Below are 13,940 nucleotides of genomic sequence, written 5' to 3'. Positions count from 1 at the left end.
TCTGAGAAAAGATTACATTTCCCAAAAGCCTTTGCTGCGAGAGAAGTGACGTCATTAGTCAGCGACTACACCGATATCAGCGCGTCGCTTAGTGGACGCACGTTAGTTGTTTTACGTTTGTCATTTCTGTTTTGGCGTTGAGAAAAGGGACTCGTTGAAAATGTAAGTTTAATATCCGTTTCTGTTGTTTTTGTTATGAACAAATCTTGCACTGATGTTTAAATTATTCATTTACTCCACATAAACATGACCGTGTGTTAGAGATTTTAACCTTACATAAATACTGTTATTGTTTGGTTTTCATCTATGACGCTTCATATTGTCCTTTTTTGCCCGTTCGCTTGTAAGCGAGTTCAACTGCAATATTTAACGACGCAGGCATTTCGTGATTACGTTTTATCCAAAGCCATTTATAGTTTGTTATTGGAGTGCCTGCTTTGAATCTGTGTTCCTTGCGATCAAACCCACGATGATCGGTTGCTAGCGCAAGCTAAACTAACGTTACATGATCTGATACTAAAAGTCTGTCTCCGCTTTCTCAGATGTCTTTAGCAGACGAGCTGCTAGCCGACTTGGAGGAGGCAGGAGAAGAGGACGGACTGTATCCCGGTGAGGAAGGCGGTGAGAGTGATGGAGAGGCCGGTGACAGACAAGCCGATGGGGGCCTGGAAGACATACCAGAGGAGATGGAGGTCGATTTCAGTGGGACGGAGAGTGTCACGTCCATAGCAAAATTAAGACACAGCAAACAAGTGAGATTTTGCCAGCTTTGTGTATTAATCATGTTTAACTCTTAGTTACACTGGATACTTTTAATGAAAGCAGCCTACTTTGTACCTGAATGGTTGCACTTGACTGGTTGAACTTATTGAGCACATGTTGATGTCTTGCAGTTTTCTGAAATTGTAGATAAAATTGGTCATTATGCTGCGAATCAACGCAAGAATTCAGATGGTGAGTATAACGGCCTTCTTTGAGAGAAACGCTTTGAAATCCGATCATATTTGTATATTCTAATAAACGTAAATGTTGATAATTGTGTCATTATTTTCTACTTTTGTCAGTGGCTGGGCCTGTTGAAGCAGACCCGGAGTACAGACTCATCGTCTCAGCCAACAACCTGACAGTGGAAATAGACAATGAGCTTAGTGAGTTTTCTATACATTTTATAATAAATCCACAAAGGCTTACGTTATTTTAATTTGAACAGTTCTGTGTATGAGACCTTTATAAAACACTGTAGCATCTGTTGTGGTTTCCTTCCTCCTAGGTATCATTCACAAATTTGTTCGTGACAAATACTCCAAAAGGTTTCCAGAACTGGAGTCTCTTGTGCCAAACGCACTAGATTATATCCGAACTGTAAAGGTGCGTAGAAATGGCAGCCGTTTATAAGATACATATGCATCCCGGGACAAAGAGCCCCTTTTGGGGGACTTGTGAGTAGTAGTGTCATGAACAATTTTGTTTCTTGTGTTATGGGCTTTTTTGTCTTTAGGAGCTGGGCAACAACCTTGAGAAATGCAAAAACAATGAGACTCTTCAGCAGATCCTGACCAATGCCACTATCATGGTTGTCAGTGTCACAGCCTCAACTACACAAGGGTAAAGGAGTGCTTACACGTGTATACATTTATACAAATATATTTATAAGATAATAATATTTCTCCACTGGACTGTCTGCTATATTCTAAGGAGTATGATATTCATTTAAAGAGTTGATGGATGGTTTTTGAAGTGTTTCTGATCGTGTGATTAAATGTTGGCAGGACGATGCTCACCGATGATGAACTCCAGCGATTGGAGGAGGCGTGTGACATGGCCCTTGAACTCAACCAATCCAAACACATGATCTATGAATATGTAGAATCCAAGATGTCGTTCATCGCTCCTAATCTTTCAATCATAGTCGGAGCATCAACTGCTGCCAAGATCATGGGTAAAAACTAAAAATTGATGTATAATATTGAACCAAATTTCGATAAGCAATATTCTTTGTTGGATTATAATAGAATGCACTCAAGTTTGTTTCTTTTCCAATTTATGATCTCTGTTTTTTATGCAACTCCTTGCAAAATCCTCCCTCTGTCATTTCAGGTGTTGCTGGTGGATTGACTAATCTGGCAAAAATGCCTGCGTGCAATCTCATGCTGCTAGGAGCCCAGCGGAGGACTCTATCTGGATTCAGCAGCACTTCCCTGCTGCCTCACACGGGTTACATCTACCACTGTGATGTAGTACAGACTCTTCCTCCAGTGAGCAACAGTTTTTTTCACTTAGTTGTTATTTTTTTATGATTTAAGAATGATTCAAAGTAACATTCAAACATGATCCCAGGATCTGAGGAGGAAAGCAGCGCGCCTGGTCTCCGCTAAATGCACTCTGGCATCTCGTGTGGACAGTTTCCATGAGAGTGTAGATGGCAAGGTGATCATCTCATTAATGATGATAATTGCAACAAAGACAGTTTTTTATAAACATGGCCGAATAGACGTTTCTCTGGATTCATTTTGTATGGGTTGTTTTTGGCCAGGTTGGCTATGATTTGAAGGAGGAGATCGAGAGAAAGTTTGATAAATGGCAGGAGCCCCCACCGGTCAAGCAGGTGAAGCCTCTTCCAGCACCCCTGGATGGACAGAGAAAAAAGAGAGGAGGAAGGAGGTAAGTGTTATGAGTCTCTAATAGTTGGTGAATCTAGAGATGTCTGTTAGGAACGCATCTTACCCCAAAGAGAAAAAAAATTAAAATAAATGGACATACTTTTGGGCCATTAAGGGTTTTTCCATTATGACTTATGTATTTTTTATATTTGGGAATATGAATAATCAAGTTTGTTAAATAAAGTCTATTGAAGGGTCTTACTTTTTGCTTAAACTTAACAACAAGAATTGTGAAAATATTTGGCATTGTAACAACCATATGGACGATTTATATTTTATTAGAGATGCACCAATACTAAATTTATACTGACACATGCAGATTCTGAAGATTATATGAATATCTCTCAAATTTCTGAATGTTATTTATTCATATAATGACTCTTTGATTGATCAACATCATCAGCTGTTTTTAAGGTATCGGCCAATGCCCGAAGGTGTGAAAAATTGCTTCTATCGACCGAAACAGATTATTGGCTGATATATCGGTGTATCTCAAATTTATTATTTTTTTAAACTTGGTCTGTTCATGCAATGGTGTTTCTAAGGTATCGTAAAATGAAGGAAAGGCTGGGTCTGACAGAGATCAGGAAACACGCCAACAGAATGACATTCGCAGAGGTTAGTTGTCGCCAGTCGATTGTTTTGTGTCGAACTTCATGGCTATGTTCAACAATTGCTAATTGTACACGTACCATCCCTTTCTTTGTCAGATCGAGGATGATGCTTATCAAGAGGATCTGGGCTTCAGCCTCGGTCAGCTGGGAAAATCTGGCAGTGGCAGGGTGAGACAAGCTCAGGTCAACGACTCGACCAAAGCCAGAATATCCAAATCCTTACAGGTATGTCTGTTTGAATTCTATGAGTTGTGGAAATAGTTGATGTCTTGGGTCATTTCTTAAATAAATGCGTTTGGAATGGTGTGTTATTACAGCGGACATTGCAGAAACAGAGCATGACGTATGGTGGAAAATCCACCGTCAGAGACCGATCGTCTGGAATCAGTTCCAGTGTGGCATTCACTCCTTTGCAGGTACACACAAATGCTTTTTTATTCAAAATTCCTATTTCTGCAGCACATGTCCGGATCACACTTATCATAGACCAATGGTGTGAGGTTGGGACAGTACAACCTGCTTAAACTCCTTCCCCTTCTGCCTGTTTTGAAACTTTTGAAAAATTGTGTTTTTTGCAACTGCACTAGTGGCACAAATTGTACATGCTTTACATTTAAGTTGTTCTCTCACATTTATGTCCAATCACTTTTTGTGTTGTCCCACTAAACTCCAACACAGTCCATAAGTGACACCAGTGGGTTTGTGAAGTTGACTGTCTGTACGCTCTACTGTTTGTCAGGGGCTGGAGATTGTTAATCCACAGGCTGCAGAAAAGAAGGTAGCTGAAGCCAATCAGAAATATTTCTCAAACATGTCCGAGTTCCTCAAGGTCAAGCAAGAGAAAGATGGCAAGGCGTGAGGCGGCGTGTCAGACAAAGGAAAGCACATACATCAACATCCATGGACAGAGTGAGACTTCAACTGCTAATTTATACTCTGTCACACACCCACTCAGAAGGGCATCTGTAGGGAGATTGATGACAGTGTAAGGACGGATGATAGAAATCCTATTTTGTGCCGAGAAACAGAAGTCATTGTGTTGTGTATTTCATTTGGTTTATCAATTTTATTTAGACATTTTTTTAAAACATGTACAAAAGGTAGGATGTCCATATAGGACAAGTGCAGGTTGTTTTCATCTTGTCAGTAATTTTTTCCTATTTCTTACAAAATGTTTAAATTGATTAAAGATGGTCATCCATAATTTTCTTATGGTCCTGATTTGATGGTCTTGCATTTTCTGTACAGAAGGGAGCCCTCATTGCGTTTTAAATATGGATTTGGTCCCATGATAATGGTTTGAATAATATATTTTATACAATCTAATGCAAGTATGTAAATCACTTTGTTGGCAGAGGATAAAGTTTTTCACCTCCAATATAATACTTTTTGATGCATAAGATTACATAAAGGCCCAGTTTCACAGACAAGGCTTAAAGGTGCAGTTTGTAAAAAAACGCCGCTAGTGGGCGCACACTGTCACAATGTACAATGCCGTAGCTTGATGATGCTGTAAAGGAGCGTGGAATGATGGGATCTTTTGTCTTCAACTCCCCCCTGACTGCCATCAATCAGACGGGGACGGGAAATCAAGTTACTGGATGAGGTAAAGTTTTATAAATGTTTCGAATAATTGTGGTCCATAAATTAGTGACTGCTCGAAAATAGTTAGTGGCTTGCTAGACGCAATACACCAATTCTGCATTTGTCCAAGTTTTCATGCGGCTTTTACGTCATGAAATGCGGTAACAAAGGGTAATGGGCCATTCACACGGTACGCTGCAGTGGTGTTTGTGCAGTTGATTTTATTTATGGGAAACGTGCGGTAAGCGGCAAAACGCGGGTGGTTGGCAGAGCGGAGGCTCTTTGCGGCTGAAGATAAAAACATTTTATCTTGTGATTGGCAGCCACTTCGGATTTAACCAATCGATGAACAGATTATTACCACCCCATCATAGAACATTTTACTAATCTTGTAGAGGAATGTTGAATTTCAAACGCCTGTGCCTGGAATGCATTGTTTAGGTTAGCCTACTTGGGTTACCTGATACAAAATGATCTGTGAAACCGGTTCAAAGGCGCTTCTATCTGTTAACTCGATCTTCTTAAAGGGACAGTTCACCCAAAATAACAAGTCTGTCATCATTTACTCACGCTCAAGTTTTTCTAAAGCAATACAATTCTTTATTCTGTTGAACACAAAATATATTTTTAAAGAACAAGGGGAACTAAACGGTTCTGGGGCCCCATTGACTGCCATAGCAGAGTTTTTCCTACTATGCAAGTCAAGAATGACCCAGAACTGTTTGGATGCAAAGATTCCTATGAAAATTTGAAAACAAAATTTAGACCATTTTGGAAGGGGTGAGTAAATGAATTTTTTTTTTTTTGGGGGGGTGAACTATCACTTTAAGGGTAAATCACAGCGAACTGCGTTTGTTTGATGAGTGTGAATAAGCCTTTAAATGCTCTTTTGTTGAGAAGTTTCCAAAGATAGTTTCTACATTTCCAGTCTTTTCCAAGCATAATGGAACACACGCACATAAAAAAAACAGTTTTGATATTTTTTTCACCCGGTTAGTCTACCTGTTATCCACTCTTATGTAATACTTTATGAAAGGGTTCGTTCTTATAAAACTTAAATATATAAAGATCACTCTAAAAACTATTTTTTGTGAATGGGGTTCAGAGGGTGGAAAAATTGACAGTGCAGATTTCTATCATAAAGAACTACTGCATTCTTCATCTGTACTTAGAACATTTAATAATAAGATTAGTTTTGTTCATGCTGTTTGTGGAAACAACAAACACGCTGACACTGCATCACAAAAGTATTTTATTGAAATTTTACAACTCTGTATTTTTGTTTCCTCTCGACCTATTAAGCGACATTGCAATCGCATGCTGTCCTGTCCATGTCAAAAAAGGCAAAAAATGACTTTAAACTTTGAGAGAAATCCACAAATGCAATCAGCTGCCATTCTGTTCATCAACAAAAATATTTTTTCCAACTTTTCACAATTATATCACTGTGTATGTTGTCCCCAGACAAGAGGAAACTGAAATGAGTGGAATCTCAGATCGGGTCGTGTAGGGGTGATTCAAATGGCTTTGCCAAAAAAATGGTGTAACGAAAGCATAAATCCCTTTCGAGGGACAATGTCCAGCAGAAAACGTAAGGAGAGTTTCGAGACGTAACAAAAAAACGGGGAACGTTTGGACAAGTTTATTTCTGTACATACACAACTCCACACAGCAAAAATATTCAGCCATGAACAACCTAAATGAAAATGACAAAGGATAAAAGTTTAACCTTGTACTTATTTTAATTAGATACTTATGAAGTGAGATCACTCATGCCATGTTTAACAGACAAATAAAATCACACGCCAGTTTTCTGACTGACAGCTTAACCCACCTTTCTTGTGAACATTGGTAAGATAGATGCTACAGAACGTTACCCTATCAACGCCAACTTTGTTGCGGTCAAGTAAAACCGCATATAGGTCATGATAAAGGTAGGGAGGTCGAGAGGAGTTCAATTGCATAGCAATTTATTGGTCGACACATTATCTTGTGAGGCAAAGTCACAGTTCCTTAACAATCCTTGAGCTAAAAACAACCAATCGAAGTGTTCGACTCGCCATCTAGCTTAGTGCCCGTACATCATAATCAGTAATGTGTCATCTAAGAGTATAGGACTTGCTAATGCAACACTGCACCAAACACAAACTATGAGCAAAATGTTTTGCCTGTGGCATCCTAACCAAATTGTTCCTTTTATTTCTGTTGCTCGGCTAGGTGAGGGTTTTGGGTCGAACAGAAATTAAGCGGTGCAAAGACTCAAGGTTATAGGAGGTTCAAATGTTTGCATGTAAACAGGCACTCGACCCCCTTCACTCTCGCTTTCTCTCTCTCTTTTAAAGAAAAAGGCCAACTTCACATCCAACTTTTACCACGACATGGAGTTCATTACGGAATGTCAACAGCAGCGTTTTCTCTGTCGTAGTAATCTCTCTCTCTTCCGTGTCTCTCCGTCCGTCATTGTAAATCTCTGTCCTCTAGGTATCTGTACTCGAAAGTAAATCCTTCCTTTTTTCTCTGGCCCCACTTTTCATAGTCAAAGTAAATGTACGTGCCCTTCAGGTAAAAAAACAAAACAAGAACATTGCAGTCAGCCACACGTTCATCTTCATGGAGGTCATGAAAACAACGATGGGTGCCTACCTGTTCAAATTCATCAGTGATGGTCTTGGGTTCCTCATGCCTCTGAAACCACATCATGTACTTCGTGTGGAATCTCCACGATTGCTTCTTCAGTGCTTTTGCTGACAGATACTGTGCCTTTGTGCCCTAAAAACCAAGACCACCGAGAGTTAGATTCCAGAAATATCAAAGAGAAGATTTATTATACCACATTCACACCTCAAGGTAGTAGAATATGAAGAAGAGAGTCTCTGTGGACAATCTCTGGTAGAACTCAATAGAGTCCGAATGGTGTGGGGGCACCTGGTGGTGGAATGGTGGTGTAGGGCAAGGATTTCTCATCAGGTATTGCCTATAAATGAAAGACACCGTATTAGATTGATATCATATCCACATTTTCATGTACACAAATCCTGCCGAGTAGTGTGTGTACCTGATTCTCTCAGAGTCTGATGGGTGGGGCATGTGTGTCCATGCTGCCTCCTGCATGGCCTGTTGGTACAGCTGTTCTTTAGTGAGAGGGGTGGGGCCTAACGGACATGCCCCTAAAGATGGCGGAAGGTTGACTTCTGAAACAGCAGGCTGGGGGGCCGTTGTGGGACCAGGTGGGGCTGAGGATCCCGAGAACAGATCTAAAGAAAGTACTGTTTAGTATTCAAGCATTTCCAAAATGTATCCTTTCATGCACAGCAAATTTGGATAGAAATATATATCAGTTTGTGTACTCCCAAAGAATTCAAGGTGCTATGTGTAATATTTAGGAGTATCTACTGATGGAAATGCAATATAATATCTATCTATCTATGTTTTCAGAGGTGTATAAAGACCTCACATAGTGAAGTGTTATGTTTTTATTATCTTAGAATAAGCTATTTCTTTCTACATAAGATGCATTAGGTGTATTAAACAGAGCAGTGTGTGTGTGATACCTCGATCTGTGAGGTGTAATGATGGGATTTCTCCATCCAGTGCCAATCCTAGTGCTGCTCTCTCTGCCATTGCTTTCAAAGAGCTTGGTGGTTCTGGGGCCTGCAAGAGACCAACAAACTGTTCAGTCACAACTGTCACAACTACAGCTTTGGTCGCTTCATATTACTTCAATAGAACACGGTGTAATGTGAACAAACTGGAAGCAAATTTGAGTGTAACCAGAATGAAAAACACACCTTGATAGCTTCTGTGTTGGGTGTGTAGGAGTGTGGGCCATTTAACAGACTCCCACCACCAGGTGAGCTGTCAGTGAAAGCAGGTGATGGGGAGGAGGGGGGTAGAGTGATAGAGCTCAATAAACTTGGACCATTATCCAGACTATAATACAGAGAAAGTTGGAGAGAGAAAGACAGGACAGGTCAATAAATCATAAAGCTTGCATTTTGTGCGGTAGTTAAGGAAGGTTAAGCTGACTTTTGATTTGATGACGAGCTTGAGGAGGAGGAATGGCTGTGTTGTGATTGGCTGCCACTGCTGAGGGAGGAGTCTGGTGTGTTGTCTGCAACCACCGCACTGTAACCTAAAGAAAGGCACAGCGGGAATCATAAAAAATGAATCCAGATATATTTGGTAATTAAGTCAACATTAACACATGGTTATAGTCATAAAATCTACAGAAAAACTGGTGATGTAACGTTTTTCTTAATTTAGTACCGTACCTCTGACTAATATTTTAATCCCTATACAAACTTACTGGTTGCTCCATTTTGTTTCAGGCCGCTTGGGGGTCTTGGAGGTGCTACGTTCGTCCCCACGTTTGTTCCCACCGCGCTGCCTCCATTACCGCCCAGCCCACCCTCGCTGGTTCCTCCTCCAGGTGCTGTGCTCACCGGGCTCACCGGTACCTGCGCAGACCCCTGAAGAGACGTCTGCCCGGGTACCAGGTTCAAAATCCCTCCGCTTAGAGGCCCATGACCAGGATTGGACCCTAACAGGCCCAAAGCTCCCCCTGTACCCGTACCGTTACTGGTCGCACCCGAGCTCGCTCCTCCTCCGCTTGTCACAGATATGCTTGTACTACCGCTGCTATTCCCCACTGGACCACTAGAGGCACTACTCGCCGTTCCACCCGCAGCCGCCTGGGCGTAGGGGGCCGGGGTAGAGCCTGAGAGAAGCCCTGCCATTGTGTTGAGCGAAACAGACAACCCTGTCATGCCCAAACTTGGCATCTGACTGCAGCTGGTCACCGTCACGCCGCCTTTTCCAAGACCTAACCCCAATCCGTGACTGGAGCCCCCTGAATCTGACGAAGACTGGGAGCTGGAAGTAATCATGCCAGGTGTGCTGGAACTGGGCAGTGAAGAATAAGTAGAGGTGGGTAGTGTGGGATGGCTGGGCGGGCTAGGCGTGTTGTTTGAGGGTGCGGATGACGAGGAGAGTTTGACCTGTGCTTGTTGTTGAGGAGTATGCTGCTGTACTGCACTGCTAAAACTGCCCAGCAGGCTGATTCCCCCGGAGACCGCTGTGCAGCCCCCGACAACAGTAGCCATGGAGACCAGAGAAGAGGAGGAGGAGCCTGAGGAGCCTGAGGAGGCGGACGAGGAGAAGGACGAGAGAGATGGGTTGCCGTTCTTCACAGGAGACTGAGAGGAGCAAGAAAGCCATGAGGGGTTTGTGGAAACAGAGAAACATTTCTTGAAAGGAATGGTTCAACCAAAAATGATCATTTTATTCACTCTCACTGTGTTCCAAACCCCTATGACTTGCTTTATTTCCCCATGGAACACAAATGAATGCATTTACATTTGGTGGAACTATACCTTTAATAGTACTACATAGGTCTCACCTGACTGACTTCACTGTCTGTCGATCGACCTCTTTTATCTTCTGAATTCTCCTGAACAAAACAAAATCACACACAATATCAAATAAGACAAACATTCAGGCAAAAAGGGTGAATAAGAAATAAAAGAAATCAATTGAATAACGACTTTTAAAGACAGCAAATCAAGGAAATAGAGCAAGAACCATAAACTTCTGCAAACAAGGAAAAACGGGAAACAAGTATCTTACCATGTTGCCTGTGGCTGGAGATGGAGGGATAGGAGAAGAGGAAGTGGTGGAGGTCGGGGTGCTGCTGGACTGAAGGAACATGTCATCTTCCATTAGGCCCTGAGGAGACGTGGCCATCAAGGTTGCCGCTACAGAACAAGACAATGAAACTATAAAGTCACGATATATACCCAGTCTCATGGTATGCCGGCTTTCTTGAGAAAATCCAGACAGAGATATAATATATAAGAGAAATAAAGATTTAAAACCTTGAAAATAGTTTTAATTCAGTCTGTTATACTTTTTTTTTACAAATCATTACTAGGTAACGCATTACACAACATTGTCTGCTTGCTCATTGAAATCTGCACAAGAATTTAATTATATTTTATGTCACAAAGAGAGAAACGTTAAATAGAAATGAATGAATTTATATGATGACCCATAAAATATGCAACTCATTTATACTCATACTCTTACATCAAAACTTATTAACACCCATCACACAATCCACCCACATGCTCTTTACTCTTACGTATAAACTTACGTATATCTTCCAAGTCTAAGTCATCATAGAGGAACTCGTTCTCCTCAAAGTCCGGGTCTTGGGAAGAGTCAATGTAGTACTCCACATCATCTTTGATCTTTTGAATAGAATCCACCTGAATCGAATCATTGTCCAACATCCTCAAAATGGTCTCCAGCATTCTAATGTGATACCGGTGCCTCTCAATTAACCTCTTTAGCTCCTCGATCCGATCCTGCTTCTGAAGACCGAGCGTTATAAGGCAAAAATGAAATACGATTATATAAATAGAATTTAAAATCAGGACTGGTTACTGCTAAATAAATTTAGTGAAATTCATTTCAAGGTAGGGCTTGTCATCAAAAATGGTAAGTGTCAGTGACACATTGGAATTATTTTGGATTTGCTGATATCACAGAGACAGAATATACAAAAGCAGTTCTGTCAAGGCAGATTTGTTGACTTTAGAGGGTGTGTTTGTGACAGTCCAGATCTGTGAGCTCACACTGAGCTGCAAGGTTCAGACAAATGTCGAAACAGTGACAATGTCATTCATTTATAATGAGATTTTACAGATAATTGATCCGGTTACAATAACAAGGGAAATAAATTTAGCCATGATCATACTTTTGTCATAATTATGCAGCCTTATTTCAACATCTTATCTGGGAATCTACAATGGGAAGATATGGAAGAAAGATTAAAACGCTGACCTCCTTGTCTCCTTTCTTCTTTCGAGTTTGAACAGACAGCGACTCGACTTCACTTTCAAACTGGTCCACCTGCATGTTTAAATTGTCTATTGTATTCTGCAAGGGAACAAAATCATCTCATTACTGCTCTACTTACAGGGTGTTTTTTTCAACCCCCTCCCTTTTATCTGTGAGCCCTTTGGTACCGTGAGCCACAGTTCCGTTTCCTCCTTTTCCTTCTGTGCTGGGTCCACTTTCTGGGCCAAGCCCAGCCCCTCTTTAGAATAGGCCTTTGTCTTGGTTTCTCTTTCAACCACCTTGAAACGTTCCATTTGCTGAAGAGAAAGAGACAGCCAGGCAGACATAAGCTGATGGACTAGACTCGGGTATTACATATTGTACAAATGAATGACGGACGAATACATAAGGGTCTAGTGAATACATCCATATTTTTAAAAACAAGCTTGGAGAGATACTGTCATTTATTGGTAACGGAGGCAGGTGTCTTAAAATAAGAGAGTCACGAGGATCTGGGAACACGCTCTGACCGTTTCAATTAGCTTGCGGTTATCCACTAGCTGTCGTTTGTCTTTGATCTCATTGGATGCAACCCACGTTTTAATCTGGTCTCGTAGTCGCTGAGAATAAAAAACAATTAGAGGAAAGAATTAGATTCACAAGAGAACACATATATCCCCTTAAATTGAAAGAAAGTGTTTTAAGGTAATTGAAAAGTATTATTTAAAAAGAAATGGTGATCTACATTAAACACTTTCCAATCATAATGAATTTTACCCCAAATACTGATGTTATCAAAAGCTTGTGGACATCAATGTCAATGACTATAAGCATGAGAATGCTTTTTGCAAGAATGTGTTAACTTGTTAAGGCAAGATTGTGTAATAGATCTCACCTGGAGCTTTTTAATCTCTTTCTTGAGATCTGCCTCATACTTCTCCTTCTGATTGGCATTCGCTGCATTGTGAAGCTGCAAATGAAATGTTCACCGATTTATTCAAATATAGATCTCAAATGCACACCTCATTTCTCAATAATTTGGTTTACTTTCCAGATGTAAGCCTTCCACCTTTTTCCAAATGTCTTCAAACTGTTCCACGCCTTCAGCGACTTTTTTCAAACATCGATCTATTTCACCTGGTTGTACAAGAATATGCATAAGCTAAAAGACTATATGATAACCAAACCAATAGACAGAATGTACTGTCCTCTTAAGCAGCCGTGCCAAGTCTGTTGTTTCTATATCGTTCTAATAACTGTGATTGTTATAGAATTATGATCATCATAATCCAACCTTACCTTGAAGTTTTCTCTTGTCAGCCATGGCTTCGCTATGATAATGTCTTCATACCTGTCACTGCATACATGAAAAAGATCAGATATTGTTAACGTGCACTGCCTCCTGTTTAACATGCGATCAATTCTTAGATTACACCTGACTGGCAGATTTCGCCTTAATATTTATCAAAGCATCCAACTACATGCGTGATTGACGTTATGTCTTATTTGTGTAAATAAAGAACCCATACTCTGATCAAAGCCTTACACTGTTGCTTTCCTAGTCAACAGTTAAAACGCATATATATATATATATATAAATATGTGAATATATATGATGACAGAACGCTGTGATCGTTCAGATCACTTATAATGTTACGCTAGCACAACCTCACAATGTTTACGCAGATTTACGCAGCCTATGATCACTGACCACTAGCCACCACCAAGCTGCTAACGTGCAAGATCAGCATCAATTTATCACCATCTCTTCACTGCACGGATCAGACATCATCCCGGCAGAGCATATACAACATATAATGTATATTTCTGCAGTTAACATAGATTAAGATGCTGCTGTTTTGATATCGAGCAGCGCTGACGGCTAACGCTCTGCTAGCAGACACACATAGTTTTTCCAAAACACGGTGTGGGGGTTGTAATCGCTTGTATTTAATGCACATTCATCATATACCTTTTTCAAACGTATGATATATTCGCCAGTGTCTCTGTATGAAAGCCACGATTAAAATATCCGACAGTTCCTTATTTTAAATTTGGTAATGTTTTCAGGCTCGTCAATCCCCCTTCTTCACAGTACATTAAAGATGGACGGCAGACTCCGCCCACTTCTCGCGGGCGACAGTCCCGCCTCCGTCCTTTTTTCGTCCTTGCGATTCATTTAAAATGCCTGTCAATCATTTCTCGAAGTGCGTGCGCTTCCGCAGGATCTTTCATCCTATTG

At 40.8% G+C, this 13,940-nt stretch overlaps 2 protein-coding genes across 3 annotated transcripts; one reads left to right on the top strand and one right to left on the bottom strand.

Moving 5' to 3' along the window:
- The first annotated feature begins 57 nt into the window (after positions 1 to 57).
- On the top strand, positions 58 to 4,478 carry prpf31 (PRP31 pre-mRNA processing factor 31 homolog (yeast)). The gene is made up of 14 exons (XM_056762593.1): positions 58 to 162; positions 543 to 752; positions 894 to 954; positions 1,065 to 1,148; positions 1,271 to 1,368; positions 1,499 to 1,605; positions 1,770 to 1,939; positions 2,098 to 2,255; positions 2,338 to 2,427; positions 2,534 to 2,661; positions 3,206 to 3,278; positions 3,371 to 3,499; positions 3,592 to 3,690; positions 4,014 to 4,478. Exons 2-14 carry the CDS (start codon positions 543 to 545, stop codon positions 4,131 to 4,133), a joined length of 1,527 nt encoding a protein of 508 aa, XP_056618571.1. The 5' UTR covers positions 58 to 162; the 3' UTR covers positions 4,134 to 4,478.
- A 1,615-nt stretch (positions 4,479 to 6,093) lies between these two features.
- cnot3a (CCR4-NOT transcription complex, subunit 3a) lies at positions 6,094 to 13,827 on the bottom strand. 2 transcript variants are annotated; one of them, XM_056761866.1, is made up of 18 exons: positions 13,671 to 13,827; positions 12,998 to 13,055; positions 12,751 to 12,835; positions 12,594 to 12,669; positions 12,229 to 12,318; positions 11,887 to 12,015; positions 11,702 to 11,797; positions 11,010 to 11,229; positions 10,484 to 10,611; positions 10,257 to 10,307; positions 9,165 to 10,053; positions 8,885 to 8,990; positions 8,647 to 8,788; positions 8,410 to 8,509; positions 7,914 to 8,112; positions 7,700 to 7,832; positions 7,502 to 7,627; positions 6,094 to 7,414 (listed from the first exon to the last, which is right to left on the bottom strand). In XM_056761866.1, the coding sequence occupies exons 2-18, from the start codon at positions 13,020 to 13,022 to the stop codon at positions 7,316 to 7,318; spliced, it is 2,694 nt and encodes an 897-aa protein (XP_056617844.1). In that variant the 5' UTR covers positions 13,023 to 13,055; positions 13,671 to 13,827; the 3' UTR covers positions 6,094 to 7,315. The 2 variants fall into 2 exon arrangements, with proteins under 2 accessions (XP_056617844.1, XP_056617845.1); XM_056761867.1 differs by having other exon boundaries at positions 12,594 to 12,668; positions 12,768 to 12,835.
- Between the last annotated feature and the right edge of the window lie 113 nt (positions 13,828 to 13,940).

This window comes from Triplophysa dalaica, chromosome 12, assembly GCF_015846415.1.
Source record: "Triplophysa dalaica isolate WHDGS20190420 chromosome 12, ASM1584641v1, whole genome shotgun sequence".
Lineage (NCBI taxonomy): Eukaryota > Metazoa > Chordata > Actinopteri > Cypriniformes > Nemacheilidae > Triplophysa > Triplophysa dalaica.
This window is presented reverse-complemented; position numbering and strand designations above follow the sequence as displayed.

Excerpts from the sequence above, each read along its gene's own strand:
- cnot3a (XM_056761866.1), bottom strand. The coding sequence starts at position 13,022 with ATGGCTGACAAGAGAAAACTTCAAG. Across the intron at positions 12,670-12,750 it reads AAGGTGGAAGGCTTACATCT|GCTTCACAATGCAGCGAATG; the intron begins GGAAAGTAAACC and ends ATTTCATTTGCA. Across the intron at positions 12,016-12,228 it reads ACCGCAAGCTAATTGAAACG|CAAATGGAACGTTTCAAGGT; the intron begins GTCAGAGCGTGT and ends CTTTCTCTTCAG.
- prpf31 (XM_056762593.1), top strand. The coding sequence starts at position 543 with ATGTCTTTAGCAGACGAGCTGCTAGCCGACTTGGAGGAGGCAGGAGAA. Across the intron at positions 1,940-2,097 it reads AACTGCTGCCAAGATCATGG|GTGTTGCTGGTGGATTGACT; the intron begins GTAAAAACTAAA and ends CTGTCATTTCAG. Across the intron at positions 3,500-3,591 it reads GAATATCCAAATCCTTACAG|CGGACATTGCAGAAACAGAG; the intron begins GTATGTCTGTTT and ends GTGTTATTACAG.